This window comes from Tenrec ecaudatus, chromosome 11 (assembly GCF_050624435.1).
Source record: "Tenrec ecaudatus isolate mTenEca1 chromosome 11, mTenEca1.hap1, whole genome shotgun sequence".
NCBI lineage: Eukaryota > Metazoa > Chordata > Mammalia > Afrosoricida > Tenrecidae > Tenrec > Tenrec ecaudatus.
Window position 1 is genome coordinate 79736068 of NC_134540.1, and position 23159 is coordinate 79759226.

At 42.2% G+C, this 23159-nt stretch overlaps 2 protein-coding genes across 3 annotated transcripts in view; one reads left to right on the top strand and one right to left on the bottom strand.

The window, feature by feature from the left end:
• Nucleotides 1–4203, bottom strand: part of TGFBRAP1 (transforming growth factor beta receptor associated protein 1) — a 65134-nt gene extending 60931 nt beyond the window's left edge. Inside the window, exons 1-2 of one of the 2 annotated variants that reach the window (XM_075563339.1) lie at nucleotides 3984–4203; nucleotides 401–460 (exon numbers count right to left, since the gene is read on the bottom strand). The gene's annotated coding sequence lies outside the window, so the exon portion shown is untranslated. The remainder of the gene's footprint in view (nucleotides 1–400; nucleotides 461–3983) is intronic. The other variant, XM_075563338.1, reaches the window with a different exon arrangement.
• An 87-nt stretch (nucleotides 4204–4290) lies between these two features.
• C11H2orf49 (chromosome 11 C2orf49 homolog) lies at nucleotides 4291–15422 on the top strand. The gene is made up of 4 exons (XM_075563342.1): nucleotides 4291–4429; nucleotides 6428–6594; nucleotides 9164–9539; nucleotides 12229–15422. Exons 1-4 carry the CDS (start codon nucleotides 4331–4333, stop codon nucleotides 12283–12285), a joined length of 699 nt encoding a protein of 232 aa, XP_075419457.1. The 5' UTR covers nucleotides 4291–4330; the 3' UTR covers nucleotides 12286–15422.
• The last annotated feature ends 7737 nt before the right edge of the window (nucleotides 15423–23159 follow it).

Below are 23159 nucleotides of genomic sequence, written 5' to 3' on the forward strand. Positions count from 1 at the left end.
AAACAAGAAATTACAAAAATGAAATGACACAATAAAACAAAATATTATGATGCTACTGAAGACAATTATTTAAAACTCAAAAACAGACTGGCCTTGCATATGTAAAAGTGTAGGTCCGATAATGTGAAGTATTTGTGAAAGGCTACATTTATTCTAATGCTTGTTAAATTTTTTACCTAAAATGCTGGAACATCTGTAAGATAAATATGGTATCTTAAATATTACACTACCAACAATAGGAATGAGCGCAAAAAGTCCTCAATATGTATTTGGTTCATGATGTGTTTGTTTATCCACCACTTATTGAGTACCTGAGAAAAGTATGATGCGGGTTCAGATAAAAGAGTACTACAATATCCAATTAGAACTATTGAAGTCTTATTTTAAATATCAGGCTCACCTGGGCTGCAGTGGAAATATTCAAAGGGGAACCTCTCTCCAGGCTGCAGCCTCCTCTTCCCTGGCCAATTTTCGTTTATATTATTCAGAGAGGGTAGAATACAGAAAGTAGAAGAAAAAGCAAATTAAAATACATATATCACTAAGTGGCATTGATAGAAGTAAAACAAAAGTATATTTAGGTAAAGTTTCAGGCGCCTTGTTTTATGATCCCATTCCTGGATTTTGTGTCTAGCTTGTGCTCCTAGCAGGGGAGGGAAACAAACACTCCAGGCCCTGAGAGAAAGACTTATTACAGCTTCTCCTGATCAGGGGAGAAGGGTCCTCTCCACAAGAATTGCTCCCCGAGGGCACTTACACACCTGCATTCCACGGTGATGTTAAAACACATGACCTCAGGCCAGACTGAGGCGGGTGGGAAGGGGTGGGAAAAATGCACCCACGGAAAGGTGTTCTCAGTTCATGTGGTGATATGAGCTTGTCCATTTCAGTAGTCCAGTTCTTCCTTTTAATCCTGATGAGGTTAACTTGTTTTGCTTCAGGAAACATTCTCTCTATGCTGAGAGTTCTGCCTCAGAGACACCTAGAATCTACTTTTTTAAAAAAATCATTTTATTGGGGGCTCATACAACTCTTATCACACTCCATACATACATCAATTATATAAAGCACATTTGTACATTCGTTACTCTCAACATTCTCGAAACATTTGCTCTCCACATAAGCCCCTGGTATCAGCTCATTTTTTCCTCCTACTTCCCTGCTCCCCACTCCTGAACTGTACATTCTTTTTTTTTTAACATTTTATTAGGGGCTCATACAACTCTTATCACAATCCATACATAAACATACATCAATTGTATAAAGCACATCTGTACATTCTTTGCCCTAATCATTTTCAAAGCATTTGCTCTCCACTTAAGCCCTTTGCATTAGGTCCTTTTTTTTCCCCTCCCTTCCCGCTCCCCCCTCCCTCATGAGCCCTTGATAATTTATAGATCGTTATTTTGTCATATCTTGCCCTATCCGGAGTCTCCCTTCCCCCCCTTCTCTGCCGTCCGTCTCCCAGGGAGGAGGTCACATGTGGATCCCTGTAATCAGTTCCCCCTTTCCAACCCACTCTCCCTACCCCCTCCCAGCAGCGCCCCTCACACCCTTGGCACCTAGAATCTTCTTAATGGGCCTAGTTCTCGAAAGGAAATGTGGAAGGAAAGCAAAGCAGCACCGATTTGTCCTTCCATAAAGCACTTTTACAGGTGCTCGGCAGGTTTCGGGTTAGGTGCTTAGACCAGAAAAACTACAGGGGAAAGAGCACAGCAAGCACACTTTCAGATACAAACTCAATGCATGGATTCAATTGGGTGTGCCTTGTGGGGCTGTCAACAAGGTCAGCAGCTCAGATCAACCAGCCACTCCAAGAGAGAAACGAGGATTTCTGTGCCCAAACATGCAGCCTCGTTAATAAGGAAGCAGTCCTACTCTGCTGGAGCTGGTGTTAATCAAAGGTTGGGCCACACCAAAGCTTACCCTCTATATTGTCTCCTCGGACAGAAAACTTAAAACACACATACTACTCAGGGCCAAGTGTTATATAAGCGTTTCTCCTTCGATAATTCTTCAAGGAGTGTCAGCACTCTACTACAGTCCCGTTCCTTAACGAGGAATTCAGTGAAGCAAAACAGGGTGTGAACTCAAGTCTAACTCTTAGCTATCTTGAAAGGAGCCAAGGCAGTTGCTGTTACCGTGAAAGCGTTTTATTTTCCTTTACGGGGGGGAAATGAGGATAATAATAAATACCTGTGACACTAATTTCAGTATTGTTATGCGAAGTAAATCAGATTTTAAGATAGGCCATGTAGTGATGAGAGCACTTAACTCCCAAGGTGCTGTCTGCCCACTGGGACTCACAGCGATCAGAGCGCAGAGGCCAGAGTAGAACTGAGTCGCAGGCTGCCTCTGCTGTCTTTAATAGCAGAGATCACCAGTGGGTTCAAACGGCTGACTTTTCTGTTAGGAGACAGGATTGAAGCGATGTGCCTTCACGGCATCCTAACTCAAAGTTAGAGCATCTAAATCACCTGCCCTAGCTCAGTATAAGGCTCTGTAGAGTGTTAGGCAAATTATTTTACTCTTTCAGATTAGCTGCCTCAGAACTAAAATAAAATTTAAAAAAAAAAACTCTGTATCTAGTAACATTTGCGTTTCCTCCCAATTTTGAAATTCACTTTCTACAGGGCTTGGAGTATGTATTACCTCAGGATCTTGCTAAAATACATATTCCAATTCAGCACACTCGGGATGGAAATGCAGGGCTTCATCAGAGGGGTTGACTGGAAATGATCCTGCTGAAAGCTCTGTCTAGAAATAAACTATCATATACAGATTTTTTTTTAATTCCAAAATGCCTGTCAGTGTATCTTGCTTATTTGCTTGAGCATCTCACCTATGGGCCAAAACTCTTTCAAGGCTTTGTCTTTGGGCACAGAGTTTCCCATAGTTTGTACAGAAGTAGTGAGTCCCAATAAACAGATACTTTAAAGGGGATGCAAGCAATGAGTATTTAGCAGCAACTTAAGTTTCAAATGTCCAAAATATTACAGGATTTCTCCCATGAAAGATTTGCCAGATAATAGAAAAGATGTATTGGTGATAACCAGAATTAGGCAAGGAGCCCTGGTGGTATAGTGGTTAAGCATTGCGTTACTAACCCCAAGGTTAATAGTTCGAAACCACAAGTAGCTGTGGGAGAAATGAGACTTTCTACTCCAGTAAAAAACAATGTCTCCGAAACCAACAGGGACAGTTATATAGGGCTCCTGTGAGTTAGAACTGACTTAAGGGCAGCTGGTAGACAATGTACTTGAATTTGTTTTTGCTACTTCCTTATTCTATGATCTTGAACAATTTTTCTACTATGCCCGAGTTTCTAATTGTAAAAATTAGTTTTAAATTCTTTATGTAAGAGAGCATCCATCTAAAATACTTCTGAGTATTATTTCAGAGAACAAATACTTGAGTGCCAACCCTGTCCCAGGCACTGGGGATAGGGAACCGAGTTTAGTCCCTAGTGCTGGTGGGTTTACATTATATTGAAAAACGTTAAGGAGTCGATCCATATAAACAGGCAAAGGAGGAAAAACAAGGTTTCAAAGAGAGTAAGTACCGTACTTAAAGTAATGTATCCATAAAGTGTTACAATCGGGGAAATCTACAGGAACACCTCCACCCTATTCTATCCGGTCACCAAGAGTCAAAGGACTCCATGGGAGCGACTGTGGGTATCTTGTGGCTTGCGAGAAGTAATGCCAGAATGCTCCTGAGAACCAAGGGCAGAGAGACTTTCCTCATATGCTTTGGACATGTCATCAGGTGGGACCGTCCACTGGGAGGTATCTTGTGTGGTAAAAAAGAAAGTTAGCGAAAACCAGGAAAACCCTCAACAAGAGGGACTGACCCAGGGGAGAAAATACTGGGCCCCGACAACCGCAACGGCTGGGACGGGTACGTGCCAGGCGGTGTTTCGTGCGGTAGCTCACGCAGTCGCGACGAGGACAACCAACCGAGGGCACCGAACACCAACCAACCTGCCTCTAGCCTTCAGGCTTCCTCCACCCGGGCTGCTCGCTTCCATTGGACGTCCCGGGAGGCGCGACTAATCCGGCGGGCTCCGTGAACTTGACGCTGGCCTGGCCTTCCGTACGACTTTAAATCCCCCTCTTCAGCGGTGATTCCTTTTATCCCTTTCTTCCAGAGAAGCACTCGCCCCCCGGCGCTCGTCCCCGGCATCCACAAGCTTGCCGGAAGCGTAGCGGGACTAGAGTCGCGCTCGGCGTGACGTCGCCTCCGAGTCCCCGCCGGGGCGCGTCATTTCCGGTACGCCGCTCTCGCGGAGCCTGGTGGGTAACCGGCCGGGGCTGTCCGGGCGACGACGATGGCCGGGGATGTGGGCGGCCGCAGCTGCACGGAGTCGGAGCTGCTGTTGCACCCGGAGCTGCTGTCGCAGGAGTTCCTGCTTCTCACGCTGGAGCAGGTTGGCCGCTCCGGGGCGGAGGCCGAGAGGGTGGGCCCGCTGGGGTGGGGGCTCGCCTGAAGTCACCCGGAGGGGCCGCCAACCCTCCAGTAAATGCCGTCGCTCCTCCCGCCCGGGTTCTGCCACTTACCGTCCCACCTAGATCGCCCACTCTCCGGAAAACAGGCGTCCTTCGGGAATCAGGAATTGCCAGAAATGGGCTTGCTTCCGCCGAGCGCTGGAGGAGCCCCAAGGCGACCGACCCCTAGGGCCGGTTTGTTTGTAAGCAGGGGACCGGGGAAGGGAGGAATTGGGGAGGAAGAACGCGGGCAAGAACTGGAGAATAGAAATTCGGATCCTCAAGGTTGGAGAGCGTCTGAGAAAACGTCGTTTTCCACGCACTTGGACTTTGTTTAAAGATGAAGAAAACGGAGGTGAAATGTCTTAAGGTCAAACCATCTGCAAAGTGTGCATTCAGGAGAGAAGTCAGCTCCTCATTCTCAGTGTAGGACCGGCTGTGACTGTGGGAGAAAATGAAAAAAAAAAGTTTAAAGTAGTAAAGAGTTCCTGAAAGTTTCCTTGAGTGTTTTTATCGAGCAGGTGGTATAGCAGTTTACGGGTTGGGTTGCAAACTGCAGGGATCAGCAGTTGACACCACCAGCCGCCCCACGGGAAACACGGGAGACTTTCTCCTGCAGTAAAGATTTACAGTCTCGGAAATGCAGAGGGGCGGTTCTACTCCGAGCTGTAGGGGCAGGATGACTCGGAATTGAGTCCACTGTATTTCATGTTTTCCTCTCAGTACTCTGTCCAATTTCCTCCAGCCCCCCACCCGCTACTAAATAGATTTGTGTTCTTGAAGGTAGTCATCCTACACCAAAGGCCTAAATAAACTTCCTAAACAAACCTACCCTTTCGGAATCTTGTCCAATAGCATTGCCAGGACTTCTCCACACTTCTGAGTTACTACACAGTGCAAAATAGATGACGAACTATGGGCTGATAAATATGAGAAATAGAAGAAGTAAAATGTGCTTTTAAATGTAAAAAAAAAAAAAGAATTGTAATCAGGGGACATCGATTGGATTTCCTCACCACAATGGTAGGAAACAAATGTTTGGTGAAATGAAATTACAGAGCATGTGATCCTACTGCCTTTCTTACCCATTTTCATAACGATTCCAGAGTCTGGGGCTGTCTGTTTTGCTTGATGAGGAAAACATTGAGAAATGGAGAGAGAATGAGACGATTTAGGGAGTGATGCTTGAGCGGTCACTGAAAGGCCCTCGAGAGCATGCAGAGCATGTTAGTGCAACGATGTCCTGTATCTGTCATCAGTAAGGGGACCACCAGGTTTTCATCTCAAAGGCCATTTGAAATCTGGAGTTACCCTTCAATAGCACTGCATTAAGGGACCATGGGAAATAATGAGGGACGGCCACTCCATGAAGCTGGCGATGTTAGCACTCTAGGTCGCTCTGTGGTTGTTAGTGGTAGTTATCACTGTTGACTTTCTTGTGTGTTTCCCCAGCAAGACCCTTTATTCAGATCTCCTTAATAGATTCAGATAATACTACTGGAAACGTTCTGCATTCCTAGAGTATTGTCAAAGCAATCATGCAGCAGTCCTGGTCATGGGCCCATTGTCTTTAAGATAAAACCAGACAATGTTGATGGGTGTTACAGCACCTTATTTAGATCCCTGGGTGGTGCAGGCAGTAAAGTCTGACTACTAGCCAAAAAGCTGAATCCAGCCAGCAGCTTCTAGGAAGACAAACCTGGCAGCCTGCCACTGAAAGACCACCATCTTGGAGCAGATCTCCTCCGCCATTCGGGCCACCAGGAGTCAACTGACTTACCTCAATGGCAACAACTTAGGACTGTGAGGAGGTTGTTCAGTTGTGAGATTGGTTTTACAAGTTGCCCTTTTACACAGTAACACTTTACCATGTGAGTTCAATAGCTAGTTACTAAAATGAAGGATGCTGTTTGAAACTTCCTTTGTTTTCTTTTTCACAGAAGAACATAGCTGTTGAAAATGACAGGAGAGTGAATAAAGACGTTCTTACTGATCTCTATGTCCAGCATGCAATCCCATTGCCTCAGAGAGCTTTGCCAAAGAACCGATGGGGGAAAATGATGGAAATGAAACGGGAGCAGCCTGAGGTAAAGCACGGGATTAAAAGGTAATTTTTAATGGTTCTAGTTTTTATGCTATGTGACTAAATAATTGTTCTCCGCCCCCCAGATAAACTTAGGTTAAAAAAAAATCCATTCATTCCACAACTGTTTATTGAGTAAGTCGTTTTGATGGGTTAAAGTGCTCAGATTCTAACTAAAAGGTCAAGACTAACCCATCAATTGCTCTGTGGGAGAAAAATGTAGGAATCTGCTTCTGTGAAGATGGCCGTCTTTGAAATCCAATGGGGGCAGTTCTCCTCTGTTCTCCAGGGTCGCTATATGGTTAAATAGATTCCACCTTGGTTATTGCATATAATAAAACCATCAGAAAAGGACTGGCTATATATATGTGTATTATCTATGTATTCGTGCGGAGAAACATAATTAAAAAGTTAAAATGTCTCATAACTTATATAGTGATAAATGCCAAGGGAAAAGGCAAAACAAGAAGAATCCCAATTTTAGGGTGGAATAGTAGATTATGCTTTGGGCTGCTAACTGCAATGTCAGCAGTTCGAAACTACCAGCCACTCCAAGGGAGAACGAGGAAGCTTCCTACAGTCTAGAAACCCACAGGACATTTCTGCTCTGCCCTGGCGGGTTGCTATGAGTTGGAGTGAGCTCAGTGGCAGCGAGTTCAGTCAAGAACGGACATGTCATGGTACAGACCTGCAGAAAGTAAAGAGCAAGCTAGCGTTTCAGGCAGAATTAGCTGGACCTTCACTTGGGCATATGCCCATCATGTACCAGGCTTGGCAGAGACCCTTGGGACTGGAGTACACAAATCAAGGGGAAAGTAGTAGGGCAGAGGCTTTGGGGGATGAATGGACCAAAACTGGGACATGCAAAGTCTGTGTATGTAAGTCACTGAAAGCACTTTGGTTTCACTTTGAAAGATGAGAATCCTCCTTTCTAAATAATAACAAGCATGGTCAAGCTCAGGGGTGTCAAACTGGCAGCCCGCAGGCAGTGTGTGAGGTAACTTTTTGTGGCCTGCAATGCTCTGAAGTAAAATGAACATTTAAAAATAGGGTTTTTTTATCTAATTTAAAAAAATCATTTTATTGAGGGTTCATACAACTCTTTTAATGCATACATACATCAGTTGTATAAAGCACATTTGTACATTCATTACCCTCATCGTTCTCAAAACATTTGTTCTCCATGTATGCCCCTGGCATCAGCTCCTCATTTTCCCCCCTCCCTTCCCACTCCCTCATCCCTTATGGACCCTTGATAATTTATAAATTATTATTTTGTCATATGGTTCACTGTCCGACGTTGCCCTTCACCAACTTTTCTGTTGTCCGTCCCCCAGGGAGGAGATTATATGTAGATCCTTGTAATCGGTTCCCCCTTTCTAACCCACCCACCCTCCACCCTCCCAGTATCGCCACTCACACCACTAGTCCTGAAAGGATCATCCATCCCGGATTCTTTTTGTTTCCAGTTCCTATCTGTACCAGTGTGCAATCTCTGGTCTAAACAGATTTGTAAGGTAGAAATGGGATCCTGATAGTAGGGTGGAGAGGAAGCATTTAGGAACTGGAGGAAAGTTGTATGTTTCATCGTTGCTACACTACACCCTGACTGGCTCGTCTCATCCCCGCAACTCTTCCATAAGGGGATTTCCAGTTGCCTACAGATGGGCTTTGGGTCCCCATTCCGCACCCCCTTATTCACAATTATATGATTTTTTGGTTCTTTGATGCCTGATACCTGATCCCTTCGACACCTTGTGATCACACAGACTGGTGTGCTTCTTCCATGTGGGCTTTGTTGCTTCTCAGCTAGATGGTCGTTTGTTTACCTTCAAGTCTTTAAGACCCTAGACCTATATCTTTTGATGGCTAGGCTCCATCAGCTTTCTTCACCACATTTGCTTGTGTACCTGCTTTGTCTTCAGCGATGGTGTAGGGGGAATAATTGTTATGAAGAAAATAGCGGTTAGGGGAGATCAAGGCAATATTGCACACACAATTCCCTGGTTATGTTTTATTTCAGAGCATCTTGGGCCACAAAAAATAACCTCGGGGCTGCATGCAGTCTCCCGGCTGCCATTTGACACCCCTGGTCAAGCTAATGCTGTCAATAAGCTGGCTATTTTGTTGTTGTTTTAAGTTTGTAAGAAATGTTGTAAGTTACAGAGTTACCATGTTTCTCCCGCGGGGGGGCCCCCCCCATAGCATGTCCGTGTATATAGCATGCAGAGTATGCATAGGATACAAATGTGTAGAGGGTTGAACCATTTGGGGAAATACCCTACAATGCAGGCCACATTTGTATAAAATATGGTTGCTTCATGTTTTAAGAGTAATTGTATTTTGTGTATACATTACAATTTAAAGCTAACTTTCATTTTTTAAATAAGTAAATGCTTTAAACTTTAAAATAAATCACGAGAAAATTTCCATTTTATGTAGAAAAAACAAAGATTACTTTTCTCAATATCTCATTTGCAACAGATTAGCCTTATCGATAAATCGTTTTGGGTATCATTAATTTTAGCTTGAAATTCCATTGAGCGGGTTTCCTTGCTTTTCCTCAAGCGTGCATTTCCTTGGTTTCTTTCAGCAGTGCCACTGTGGACGGGTTTAGGAAAAGACCCCTCATTGTGTTTGATGGAAGTTCAACAAGTACGAGCATCAAAGTGAAAAAGACAGAGAGTGGCGATAACGACCGGCTAAAGCCTCCCCCTCAGGCAAGCGTCACCAACAATGTCTTTCCAAAGTTAGCCGATTCCTCTTCACTCGTTTCACCCCCAACTCTGTCTTCCAATTTGCCCGTGAACAATAAAATGGAACACAATATTAATGACACTAAACGGAACCATGACTTAGCACATAGGAAAAGTCCTCTGGACGCCGTGAAGATGCCACCATTACCCCCGGTTGGAACTGCGCCAGTGAAGTTAAAGCGAGCCGCTCCTAAGGAAGAAGCAGAGGCTGCAGTAAGTGGGGGGCGTGGGTAGCGGACAGGATGGATGACGTCCTAGTTAGGTGGGTGGAGCCTGAATCCTCTGCCCAGGAGCCTGAGATGAGCCAGGTGTGCCACCTAGTGTTCTTCCAATCCCCCCACCCCCACCGTCCCCCGAATGTTGTTTTTTGAACCCTTTAGTCGCTGGTTTTATTATTTATTTAACCTTTTTTTTTTTAAGATCTTTTTATTGGGGTCTCTTACAGCTCTATAACAACTCATACATCAATTTATCAAGCATATTTGTACATATGTTGCCATCTTTATTTACTTATTTAAATCATTTTATTGGAGACTCCTGCCACTCTTATCACAACCCATACACACATCCATTGTGTCAAGCACATTTGTACATTTGTTGCCGTCAACATTTTCTTTTGCCTTGAGCCCTTGGTATCAGCTCCTCATTTTTTCCCTCCCTCTCCTACCCTCCCTCATGAACCCTTGATAATTTATAAATTATTATTATTTTTTCACGTCTTACACTGATTGATGTCTCCGTTTGGTTTTATTTTTCACATCTCGTTACTTTTATGTGTTTTGAACCCTGAAATTATAAATCCTTGATGGTGAACTCATTTGAAAAACCGCATTCAATTAGTTTCTGCTTAAAATACAAAAGGTTTTCAGAAAGTTCATGGGGAAAAATCTATTATTTTTAGTTCTGTTTGCCCATGTGCCTTTTGCCTCGCCCTGTGTGTGAAGAGACTTTTGAGGCACTTCCCCAGTTGTTCTCGTGGACCTCCTTGAATCAGCTGTCATGGACCTAAAACACAGAAATGATTCTGTTTTCAGTGAGGCTCAGATGATAAGTAATTTGTCCCGGAGCATACATTCATTAAGTAGCATTTGTGAACCGTTGTTTACACGTAACCTTAAAAGGACACCAGAGTCTTGTAATATTTAGCTTCTGCGCTCTAACCCCCTTAAATGTACCTATCAAGGAAAGGCTGTAGGAAGTCTGGGAGGTCTATTACATTGTGCTATACAACATTTAAGCATCATTTTCGTAACATTTGGGTATTAGAAATTCGATATGCTGGCAAATTCGCTACAAACATTTCAGTTGTGAGTGATGTTTAGTTTTGTATTGTAAATACAGTCACTTTTTCCCAGGTTCCTGAGAAAAGTTCATTCTTTTTTTTTAAAAAAACAACACAGTAATTGTAGAGCCTTCTACACTTCAACGTTATCATCACCTTCTAAACATGCGTCAAAGGAATCAAGAGTAGCTCATGTGGAAACAGTCGTTCCTGTTGGAGGAAAGAGACGGCGTTTGTGTATTTGACAACCTGAGTCCTTCAGTGTGATAATATTTATAAACTCCTTTCATAAGAAGTGAGGAAGGTTTAAAAGTAGGCAGTAGGCACCACTGTTACTCCCATTTCAAACAGAACAAACTGTTCCTGAAGAAACAGAAGCAGAGGACATTTAAATAAATGTCCTGGTTTCCAGGATTAATAGTGGCCAGGCTTGAATGTGAACTCGGGTGTTTTTGTTCCCAAGACATGCTACCTCAGTACTTGTGGGAGAGAGGATGGGGGTTTTGAATGAGTTAGGGGCAAAAAATGCACATTTCAAAGATAACCCTGAGCATTACACACATACGCAAACACATATACGCCCCCAGGTCCTTCACCTGCTTCCTCTCCCCCTGGCCGTTTCTCTCTCTCTCAGTTGTGTGTATTTCCTTTGAAAACCTAATCTTACTACGGTTTTCCACTAATTTTGGATTATAAGGTAAAGGGAGGAGGTCCTGACAGCAACAGGTTTGGAGTAGTCCATGGTTCTTAAGGATCATCTGAGCAACAAAATCCCAAATAGGAGGTAGTCAGCACCCAGTCCCCTCTCCCCTCCCCTGCACCCCACGCCAGTGGATTCTGATTAAATGGTCTGCCCTGGGGCCTGCTTTGAGCCTGGCTTTAAGTGCCCGTGGTGGCTTCTGTTGTACAGACTTTTGAGAAGAGGTGGAAGTGGAAGTTGCAGGGGAGGAAATTGGGAACCAGGGAGGATGTATTTTTCTGAGTTTTCTTACATCACTCAGAATATTGTCAAGATTCATCCATGCTATCACACACACTAGAACTTCATTTCTCTTTATGGCCGCATACTATTCCATTGTATGTGAACTACATTTTGCTCCATCCATTCATTCATTAATGGATATGTGGGCATTGCACCTTTTCATTTTTGTGTTCCACCATTTCACAGTGCTCCAGTCAAAAACATTGTTATCTCCCCCTGCAAGTCACAAAATATATTCCCGCCAGATGGCACTAGTGAGCTACCAATAATGAACCTTGGTGTTTAAATCCCCTTTAAGACCAAATTACTTTCTGCTTTAAATTTTTTTTTTGCTGAAATGGTGTAGAGGGCATTTTGAATGAAATAGGAGTAATTTTTTTTTTTTTTTAGACAATAGGATTTAGTCAGTGGGGCACAGATGTCCCACGGGGTCTGTGGTGCTTGAAAGACCTTGATTGGATGAAGTCCATTCTATAGGATTCACCCACTTTTGCAGGCCCCCACCAGATGGCAGCATGCACTCAAGGTGGAACAGGAGCTTCCCACTAAACAGGGAATGCTGGTGGTTACAGGTTACAAAAGGGCTACAGTGTTTTCTTTCTGCATGTATGAAATGGTTTCTGTTCATCTCTTTTCAGAATAACCTGAAGCCCCCAGAAGCAAAGAGGAAAATACAACATGTTACATGGCCTTGAAGGAAAATTTCCAAAAATGTAAATACAGCTATAACTAGTTTTTCACACAAGGTCACAGTTACTGACAGTATTTACAAAGGCCCTGATTATTAAAGGATTTTCTAAGAGGTTTAAGATTAGGTAAGAAGGTAATGTTATTTCCCTTTTTTCCCCCAAATTTTCTTACTTCTTTTCCTTAAAATTCTTGCCTAAGATATCCTGAATCTGAGGAAAGTTGCTTTTGTTGTTGTTTTAAACTAATGACTTAGTCTAAGTCATTTATATTGGTTTTAGTCATGTCCTTAGCTACAAGTTTGGTATAAAGCGTTGTGTGAATTTTAGGAATTATTCTCATTTGTCTGAGAGTCGTTGGAAAGGGTGGGGGCACATTTTGTAACTCAAATATTTTACTAGGCCACAATTTTCCCCATGTTGCTTCTTTCCATCAGAATGCAAGGGGCAATCAGAGCTTACTACTGCTCTTCCCTTTGATATGCTACCAGGATTAATTTATTATGATCGCTTGGTCAGTTTCTATCCTTCATCTTTCTGAGCCCTGGTGGTACCATAGCTAAAGCATTTGTCTGAATCCAAAGGACAGTGGTAGGAACCCACCAGTCCTTCTGTGAGAGAAAAATCAGGTCATTTGCTTCCTAAAAGGTTGCGGCCTTGGGGTAGTTCTACTTTGTCCTGTAGGGTGGCTATGAGTCAGAATAAGCTTGCTGGAAGCGGGTTCTGTTTCGGTTGCCTTTCAGTTGTCCATCTCCGCTGTAGGGTGGCTATGAGTCAGAATAAGCTTGCTGGAAGCGGGTTCTGTTTCGATTGCCTTTCAGTTGTCCATCTCCGCTGTAGGGTGGCTATGAGTCAGAATAAGCTTGCTGGAAGCGGGTTCTGTTTCGGTTGCCTTTCAGTTGTCCATCTCCGCTGTAGGGTGGCTATGAGTCAGAATAAGCTTGCTGGAAGTGGGCTCTGTTTCGGCTGCCTTTTAGTTGTCCATCTCTGCTTTTCATGAGCAGCCTGTGATTGCACGTTTCCTGTTGCTTGTTGCTCCCTCATCGAAGTTTAATCATTTTAAAATTAAGTTTTCTTAAAACCTTCAGGTCAAGTGATCATGTTAGAGGTGGTACCTGGTAGCAAAAAATACAGAAAAAAAGATGAGAACAGAATTCTAGAACCTGTAAGAGTCTGGGAAGTATAGCAGGGAGGGCGTGGGGAAAGTAGAAGGGCACTGGGGTCCAGTCAGTGCTGCCGAGTGCAGCAGGAAAAATGCCTTCCTCCCTCCATTGGGCTAATCGGAACAGCTTGCTACCAACAGTCACACAGATGCACTAGTCAGGTTTGTTGATTTTTTTTTTTTAAATGATATTACTCCAGGTGTATAATGGAAGTCAGTAAGATAATAGGATTTACCTTATATTCCAGGGTTTTAATGTCAACTTTTCTGAAAGAATGAATACTTTGTTTTTTCTCTCCTTGTATGATTGAGCTTAAAATTGACACCTGCCCTTCCTCATTTAAAGTCTCATTCCTCTTAATGTTAAAACAGTCATTTGAGTTGAGGTATTGAATAACCTTAAAATTTATTTGGTCCTGTCAGTATTGTTACTAAAACTTGAAATTTTCTGTCCGACCCTTATTCCAAACAATAAATCTGCAAATGTAAGGCATAATTGATACATCCTAAGTGTTTCATAAATGACTAATGGTATTGAATATATCGGTATCTGCAGCGCTGCTATATGTTATATTGTTGATGTATATCTGTGATCACTATGATCCCATAAATAAACATATTAAGGGAGAGTTTAGAATAGAATGATAAGTTCTAGTTTCTATTCAACTCATTTGTTCCCCTCTGCTTCCATTTGCATTTTTCTCTTGGTTAAGAGAGAATTAGCCATTTGACGATTTTAAGTCAGTGGTAACTAATTTTCAGTTATGCAATTAGATTGATTTTTTATTTGTATATTTAACTTACAGAGTAGGTTGGTAATAACAGCTGAACTGTGTAATACTGTTGCTTCAAATTGAAGTTTATACTATGACCATTCAGAGTCCGTGCTGATAAGCAGCATACTGAGCTAGGTTGAGTTTGCAGTGTGGAGAAGAGCTAGACGTGACTTCACACACTACATAATACTTGCCACGTACAGTTCTGTGCCTTTGGGAGTCTGTAGACACAGTTTGTTTTGAAATGTCATTCTCCACTTAGTGAAGCCTGTGGCGTGAAGGGAAGCAAGCAGAAGTGTTGGAAATCGTATGTTTTGCAATGTTGTGTGGTGTGCTTTGAAGGTTAAAGGGACTTAATATTAGTGGGCTACCCCTTCAGAACACTAACCTGGGTTACTATTGTTCCTGTCTTATGGGGATGAGTGGCATCAGTCAGAGGGCCGCTGTACAGTTACAGGCACTTCACCACTTCTTGCCACTGGCAAGTTGTCTTTGCTCTTTGTTTTGTTTTGTTTCCGCTTTTCTGATCCTATTTTCCTATCCTTTTAATTGATGTACTTCCATTCTCCCTCTTTTCTCTAGATGCTAAGCCTGGGCTTAGGGTTATAAGTCAGACTGCTTGACCCTGCTCATTCACTGCATAGTGAAGATGGACTGAGTCCCCAGGCCTTTTAAAGGTGAGGGCTCATAGGCTGCTGTGGGAATTCCGGAAAGTCTCCGGGCCAAGCCACGTCAGGACTCTGGTCTGCTTCCCAGTGACTGTAAAGGCAGTGTAGTCTTCTAGAGCCAGCTGCTTAGTCTAGAGAGCTACCCGGGCACCGAGGAAAGTGGGTTCAGCTGATACTATGAAACCATAATATATTTGCTAATAGTTAAGATTCTTGAGAATTGTCATTGCTATTTGACACAGTATTTTGGTTGGCTTTGAGAAATTCTAAAGACGATCTAGAGAATCACTCAGTAGCAGTGATCTTTTTAAAACTTACATTAAGTAAAACTGCCAGTAGATTAAGTCATACACCTGTAGAACTTCCTGTTTACTACTGTGGAATTTCAGTAAAGTGTGCTCTTTTATTAAATGCTTGTGCAAGTTTTGTACTTCAGTACAGGAAAGTTTAACCTTGTAATGTACATTTTTGTATATAAAAAATATTTCAAGTAGCCTTATCCTTATTTAAATAAACTGAATAAAATCCACCTTTGGAATATGGCTGTTAGTCATTAAAAATTAAAATATAAAAAACTTTTTAAATTAACTATATTGAAAAGTGTTTTTCTTTACAATCCAGCCTTTTGTTTCTGGTTTAGTTGAGATCAGGCATAATCCAAATAGGTCACCGTAGCCCTCCTGGAAGAGCCCTGGTGGTACAGTGGTTATAAATTTAGCATTTCTAAGCCACCGGTTGCAGTATGGGAGAAAGACGAGTTTTTCTACTCCTGAGAAGAGTTCCCTAAAGAGGCCATCCTACCCTGTCCTATAGTATCTCTAGGAATTGGCATAAGCTTGGCAGGAGTAAGTGTGAGTGCAGCCACCTGTGGACAAGAGGGCACTACAATAATCTGGGATTTGAAGTATGATGCTACAGAGGTTGACAGAGTTCCCTGGCTATTAGCCAAAGGGTTCAAAATTCAAGTCTACTTATGGCAGCTTGGAAAGTCTTGGTAGTCTACTTCCCCCAAATTAGCCATTAGAAACTCTATGGAGCACAGTTCTTCTGATATGCACGATGTCACCATAAGTTGCAACTGGCTACTCGAGGGACGGTAAGAATTAAGGGGCATTCAAATTATGGTATTAGCTAAGAATATTGTGTCTACTATGAACTATCAGAAAACCTGTAACTGGAAGCTTGAGCATCCCCCACCCACATGGTGACCATGCTACCATACTACCAACCAACAGCTGGAGATGCATTTCTACCTCACCTACCACACCTACTATGCCACCTCTCCCTACAAGTGGGGGCAGGCTCTACTGTGCAACCCACTTAGAAACTGGTTGCACAGCCCCATCTTTCCCGTCCTGCACCAGTAATTGGTCATGTTAGCTCCAGTTCCACCTATCTGGAAACCAAAGGCCCTTACATCCTCACCCCAATCGCCTGACAAAAAGTGAATTGCACTGACTGGCTATTAACCCATTGACTAGTGAGTGACTTGAACCCATCTCTAGAAACCAGCCTGCCAGGCACATCACCTTTAAAAGCATTCCACTGTATTCTGATAGGTGCCACCTATATCCACCTGACAGGAGTTTTTAGGGCCTTCGTCCTAGTCCCTTTGTACTGCAGCATCACACATCCCACACAGTTCTAGCAGGTCAAATACACATCCACTAAAACTTAATCCCCACTATCTACTGAGCTACCCATTTCCCCACCACACAGGGTAAGTATTCCCTCAGAGCTACAGGCATCCTGCCTGACCTTTAGAGGACACAGCTGCTAGCACCAACCTGGAAGGACCACACAGTCCCACAGGACCCTGACCACCTACTGAGTCTCACCCAATATCAGGGAAGAATATATATTCTCCGCACCAATCTTAATGTCTAGGAAATGGCAGGCAATTGTATGAGGAAGGATGATAATGTGGCTCTAACGAGTATGCAAATTAGCAGAAAATGTTTCTGAAGATGAGATGGTAATAAAACTACTTGAGGAATTTAGAAGACATCTATGGGGTCCTCAAGGAGATCAAGGGAAACAGAAAAAAACCCAAGAATTCAAGAAAGCACCACAAGAACATGACAAAATTAACATGATTAGAAACCAAAAAAAAAAACACCCTAGAAATTCAGAAAGTTAACAATAGAACATCACAAATAGATAACTCAATGGAAGGACAAGAAGTAAAATGGAATCATTGGAAGAAATAATTAACAAAATGGAGGATAAATCTATTTTGATGCTCAGGTATTTGAAGAATAATAAAAATGAAAAGTTTTAAGAGTTATGGTGGACACCATCAACAAGAATTTACATGCAATTCAAATTACAAGAAAAAAAAGGATAGAGGGGGAAAGGACAATTTTCAGAGATTTGGTGACTGAAAACAATATGAAACAAGATTTCCATTCAAGAAGCCCAACAAACACTAAAAAGAAAATACACCAAATAAACTTTTCAATGACAAAGGATTCAGGAGTAGGTTATGAAAAATGAAGTACCAACAAAAGGTCATCAATAGGATTAATTGATTTCTCAGCAGAAACTAGGTAAGAAGGCATTGGAATGGCATATGTAAAACCCTAAAGGAAAATAATCTAACCATGCATATACAGCAAAACTGTCTTCTAAATATGACAGTAAAACTAGGACATTCCTAGATACACAGAAATTAAGGAAATTAATTTAAAAACCAGACCAACCTTATAAAATACATCAAAGGGAGTTCTTCAAGTAAAGAACCAAATGACATCAAGCACCTACCTGAGATCAAGCCTGACAACAGCATCATCTAGATACCAACCTAGATGAAGAACTCTCGAAAAATAAAGGTGCAAGACTGAAATACAAGTCTAATCAACAACACAAAAAGGAATAAATGGAACAGTTATAGAACTTCCACATGGAGAGAAAGTCAAGGTGACAGCAAGACACACTGCTTTAAACATAGGAACATACAGGTAAATTTCAGAGTAACTACAATGGCAACATGTACAAAGGTGCTTGATACAATTGATGTATGGATTGTTGTAAGTGCCCCCAATAACATGATTTATAATAAGTAAATCGCCAAGAAAAAGACAAAAAAGAGATCCAGTAAAACAAACTCAGCAACCGTGAAGGATACAAAAAGAAAACCCATAAACTAAAGGAACAGCACAAAAAATTATGCAGATAAAAGAAATGTAGCACCACACAAAAGGAGCTACAAAGATGATAGCAATAAATTCATACGTACTGATAATCACATTGAATGCAAATGGTTTAAGTGCACCAGTCAAGAGATGCACAGTGACTGCATGAGTCAAATAAGCATGACCCATCAATAATGTTGCCTACAAGAGACACACCTTTGACATAAAAATCATGAACAGGTTAAACATCAAAGGAAGTGGAAATTATAATATGCAAACAGCAATCAAAGGAGAGTAGGGTGGCAATAATAACCTCTAATAAAATGAACTTTTAAGTTAGAATCCAGTATTAGACACAAGGAAGCATTCCATATAATGACTAAAGGATCAATCCTCCAAGAGAACCTAACTTATTAGATATATGCACCCAGTGACAATTCTTCAGAACATAAAACACACTCGAATCGAAAAGAAATGAGAAGCAGACAACTCTAAGAAACTCTAGCAAGCCAGTTTCAATGATAAACCAAACAACCAGACCCTTGTTCTGGATATTCTTATCAGGTTTCACTCCAGCCACTGGGTTCTCTTCGCTTAAAATCTGATATATGAGTGTGAGTCTAATTTTGAAGAGATCCCCGTCATATAGCCTGTCTTCTGTTTGTGTTTCCATTCTGTTTGATGGTGCTTATTTATGCCATGCATTAGGGTCCCCTATATTTGTCCTTTCTGTTGTTGATGGTGGTGATTTTCATAACTTTAGAACTTATATTTAGGTCTTTGACACATCGTGAGTTTGGTCTTGTCTATGTCGTGTGAGATATGTGTTCTGTTTCATTTTTCTGCAAATAGATATCCAACTTTTTCAGCACCACATTTTAAAGAACCTCTTCTCTGTTTAATAAATTGTGGGCATTTTTCAAAGACCAGTGAACAAACAACTAGGAAAAAACTTTTTAAAAAACCGAACAAACATTTTACAGGTAAAAGGAGTTCTAAGTAGCACACTCAACAAAGTCAACATATACCGAACATAGTCCCACCAACAGCATAGTACACCTTTCTGACCCATAAAGCTGTAAAACTAGATAGCAACAGAAAGACTAAGAAAAAGGTGAATACGTAGAAAATGAATAGCACTTTACTTGAAAACTCAATTAAGAAATTAAAAATTACATGAAAAGTGCTTAAAAACAAATGCAACTGTAAACAATAGAAAAAGCAGTGCTTGGAGCAGACTCTAGCAATAAATGTATAAGTTACACAGAAGGAGCCAAAAAAGAGGGGCAGGGTCAAAATTACTAGCTTAGCCTTGTCACTTGAGCAGATAGAAAAGGAGCAGCGAAGAAAAACAGGAATGAGACCATGCAAAGAGCAGAATGGAAGTCAGTGAAACAGGAAGAAAGCAATAGCATCACCAAGGTAGCAGTAGCTTCTTTGAGATCGCCAATAAAACGACGATGGGTGTGTTAGTCTGGGTTAACTAGAAAAACAAATTCCGAGACACTCATATGTGTGTAAGAGAGAGTTTTATATCAAAGAGTAACTGTATATTACAAAAACATCCTGGCCCAGTCCAGATCGAGTTCATAGGTCCGATATTATCCCATATGTCTGAGACTAGTCCATAAATTCCTCTTTAAACTCACAAACCACATACAATGATGCCGAATGCAAGAAGATCGCAGGCCAGTGGCGGACCCAGTGGCGGCAGAAGCATCTCAGTCCTGGTATTGGTCTCTTTGTGGCTCCTCTAGTTCCAGGGTTCTGACTGCCATCAGCGTGGCGCCATGTGGTTAGTCAACAGGAATGTCCGGCAGAGAGCGAGTGTGTGCCCCACCCCCAGGGAGGAAGACAAGGAGTTCCCAGAATCCCAAGAGTCCACACAGAGACATCATTAGCTATGACTGGATTGACAGGCTAGACTCCATCCCTTTGCTCAAGTTGACAGGAGATGATGTAGCTGCCACAATGGGTGAAATTGACAAAGAAAAAAGAAACAAATCAATGAAATAACATGAGGTAGGAGACATTTCAACAGTACCAAGAAAGATGAAACAGATCATACCAGTATATTGTGAAAAATATTCCAACTAATTTGAAAACCTAGGAGAAATGGACAAGTTTTTAGGTACACATCGCCTACCTAAATTAACACAAATAGAGTTTTTCTTTTAATCTAAACAGAAATTGAAAAGGTCATAAAAAGCGCCCAACAACAATAGAAAAAGCCCTGGCACAGATGGAGAATATTACTAAACCCTTAGAGAATGTTGACACCAACTCTACTCAAAATATTCCAAAGGACAGAGAAGAAATACCTCCTAGCCATTCTAAGAAGCCAGTAAAACAGATGCCAAAGTCAGGCAGAGACACCACTAAAATATAAAATTAGAGACCAGCATCCCTCATGAATACAGGTACAATTATTTCCAACAAAATTCTGGCCAGCAGAATTCAACAACAAAACCATCATGATCAATTGAAATTCACACCAGATGTGAAAGGGTTCATTCAACATTAGCAAAATCAACATATTTCATCAAATAAAGCCAAAGGAGATAAAAAACCACATGGTCATCTCAATCAATACCGCAAAGACATTTGGTAAACTTCAATACCCTTTTCTGATAAGGAGCCCTGGTGGGGAGGAAGTGGGTTAAGTATTCGGCTGTTATCAAAAACCACTAGCGCCCCTCAAGAGAAAGATAAGGCTTTCTACTCCAGTAACGATTTATGATGTCAGAAACCCACAGGGGCAGTTCTATAGCCCATGTCCTATAGTGTCACTGTGAGCCGGCATCAACTCGCAAGCAGAGAGTTTGGTTTTAAGCTTGACAGCCATGTACGCCATTTTGCCCTAATATATACCCTTTGAAATCTCAAACCGAACCCCCACCCCCACCCCCCCGCCACCCAAAGTCACATTTCAGCCAAAGAATAGATTGGATGTTAAATCACCCGTGAGTAATGTGTCCCTTAAGAAATTAACTATATGAGACCATAATGGATTATTCCTCAGAGGATCCATTTTAAACTAGACAACCAGGGCGCTCAAACTTCGTCACCTGCTTACACTCCCAGCTGCGTAGCTCTCTCCTCTCAGCTGACTGCTGGGGTTGCCTTCTCACAGTGGCGTTCACCAATTGTAAGGGAGCAAAGAAGACCTTGCGCCTTGTTCAGTAATCCTGCCATTCAACTGATTGGAGAAAAGAAGTTCACTCACTTCTACCTGTTTTGTCTGTCTCTTCTTGGTAAGTTTAATTCATCTTAATGAATATCCCTTTTAGGAAATTTTAGATAAAAGCCCCCAAATGTGTAACATAAAACACATAAATATGCTCTATCAAACTTGCCATTTCATCACTTACAGCATCATCTGGGTTGGGTGTCTAATAAAAAGCTGAATGGTTATTGTGTTAGTCCAGGTACATTAGAAAAACAAGTCCATAGACACTCATGTGAAGAAGAAAGAGGTTTATATACAAGAGCAATTGAATATTGAGAAAAACATCCCAGCCCACTCCAGAACAAGTCCATAGACCCAATATTAGCCCATATGACTGATACCAATCTATAAGGTCCTCTACAGACTCACAAAATACATGCAATGACACCAAATGCAGGAAGATCACAGGGCGGTGGGTGGGAAGTCTTGTGGATCCAATGTCATTGTAAGCATCTCAGCACTGGTAGGGGTCTCCACGTGGCTTCTCCAGCTCCCAGGGTTGCATCAGGGAAGGTCCATGTGGCTTCTCTTCAGGATGGCTCCTAGCGAGTGAGCAGAGAGAGAGTGTCTCCCACCTCTAAGGAGGAAATACAGGAGTTCCCAGAATTCTCAAGAGAAGGCCATGCCCATACAGAGACCTCATTGGCTATACAATGCTAGGCTCCACCCCTTCATTCTTAATCCTCAAATTGACACCAGAATTATGGAACTACCACAGATGTTAAAAAAAAAACCAGCAAAAATAAAAAGGTTAGAGAAAAGAAAGCTAGATCAATGGAAACAACAAACCCAAAAGACGTTAGGGAAGGCACACCTGGTGAAAATTGTAACCCATGCCAGGGAATAATTGGCAGAGAAGTTGTTAAATGCCAACTCAATTCACCTCCTTGGCTTTCATATATAAACAGTCAAACATTGAAAAGACAAACACACACAAAGAAGTTGATTTCACATAGGCTCAACAGAGATAAGATGGTTGATTTCTGGTCTTATAGGTTGAGTCCTGTCGTACCATATCATGGTGGCGTAGTGGTTACGAGTTGGGCTGTCAACCTCAAAGTACGGTTGGAAACCACCAGCTGCTCTGAGGAGAAAGACGGACTGTCCATCCTCATAGACAGTTCCAGTCTGGACAACACACAGGACCAGTTCTACCCTGACTCATCTCTATCCCCAGACCCCTCTGAAAGGGCATCTCCAGTGACCGACAAATGGGCTTTGGGTCTCCACTCTGCACTTCCCCCTTCATTCACTCTGGTAAGATTATTTTTGTTCTGATGATGCCTTATCCCTGATCCCTTCGACACCTTGTGATCGCACAGGCTGGTGTGCTTCTTCCATGTGGGCTTTGTGGCTTCTGAGCTAGATGGCCGCTTGTTTGCCCTCAAGCCTTTAAGACCCCAGACGCTATCTCTTTTGATAGCTGGGCACCATCAGCTTTCTTCGCCACATTTGCTTATGCACCCGTTTGTCCTCAGCGTATCATGGGGGTGTGCACCCAATGATATGATTTTTTGCTCTTTGATGCCTGATAACTGATTCCTTCAGAATCACATGGTCACACAGGTTGGTGTGTTCTTCCATGTGGACTTTGTTGCTTCTGAGCTAAATGGCCGCTTGTTTACCTTCAAGCCTTTAAGACCCCAGATGCTATATCTTTTGATAGCCGGGCACCATCAGCTTTCTTCACCACATTTGCTTGTTCACCTGCTTTGTCTTCAGCGGTTGTGTCGGGACGGTGAGCATCATAGAAGGCCAATTTAATAGAAGAAAGTATTTTTGCATTGAAGGAGTGCTTGAGTGGAGACCCAAGGTCCTTCCGCCACCTTAATATTAAACCTATAAATATAGGCACATAGATCTATTTCCCCAACCTCATATATATATTTGCATATATACATGTCTTTGGCTAGA

Coding starts and splice junctions, on each gene's coding strand:
- C11H2orf49 (XM_075563342.1), top strand. CDS start 4,331: ATGGCCGGGGATGTGGGCGGCCGCAGCTGCACGGAGTCGGAGCTGCTG. Junction 4,430..6,427: donor TGCTTCTCACGCTGGAGCAG/GTTGGCCGCTCC, acceptor TCTTTTTCACAG/AAGAACATAGCTGTTGAAAA. Junction 9,540..12,228: donor AGGAAGAAGCAGAGGCTGCA/GTAAGTGGGGGG, acceptor ATCTCTTTTCAG/AATAACCTGAAGCCCCCAGA.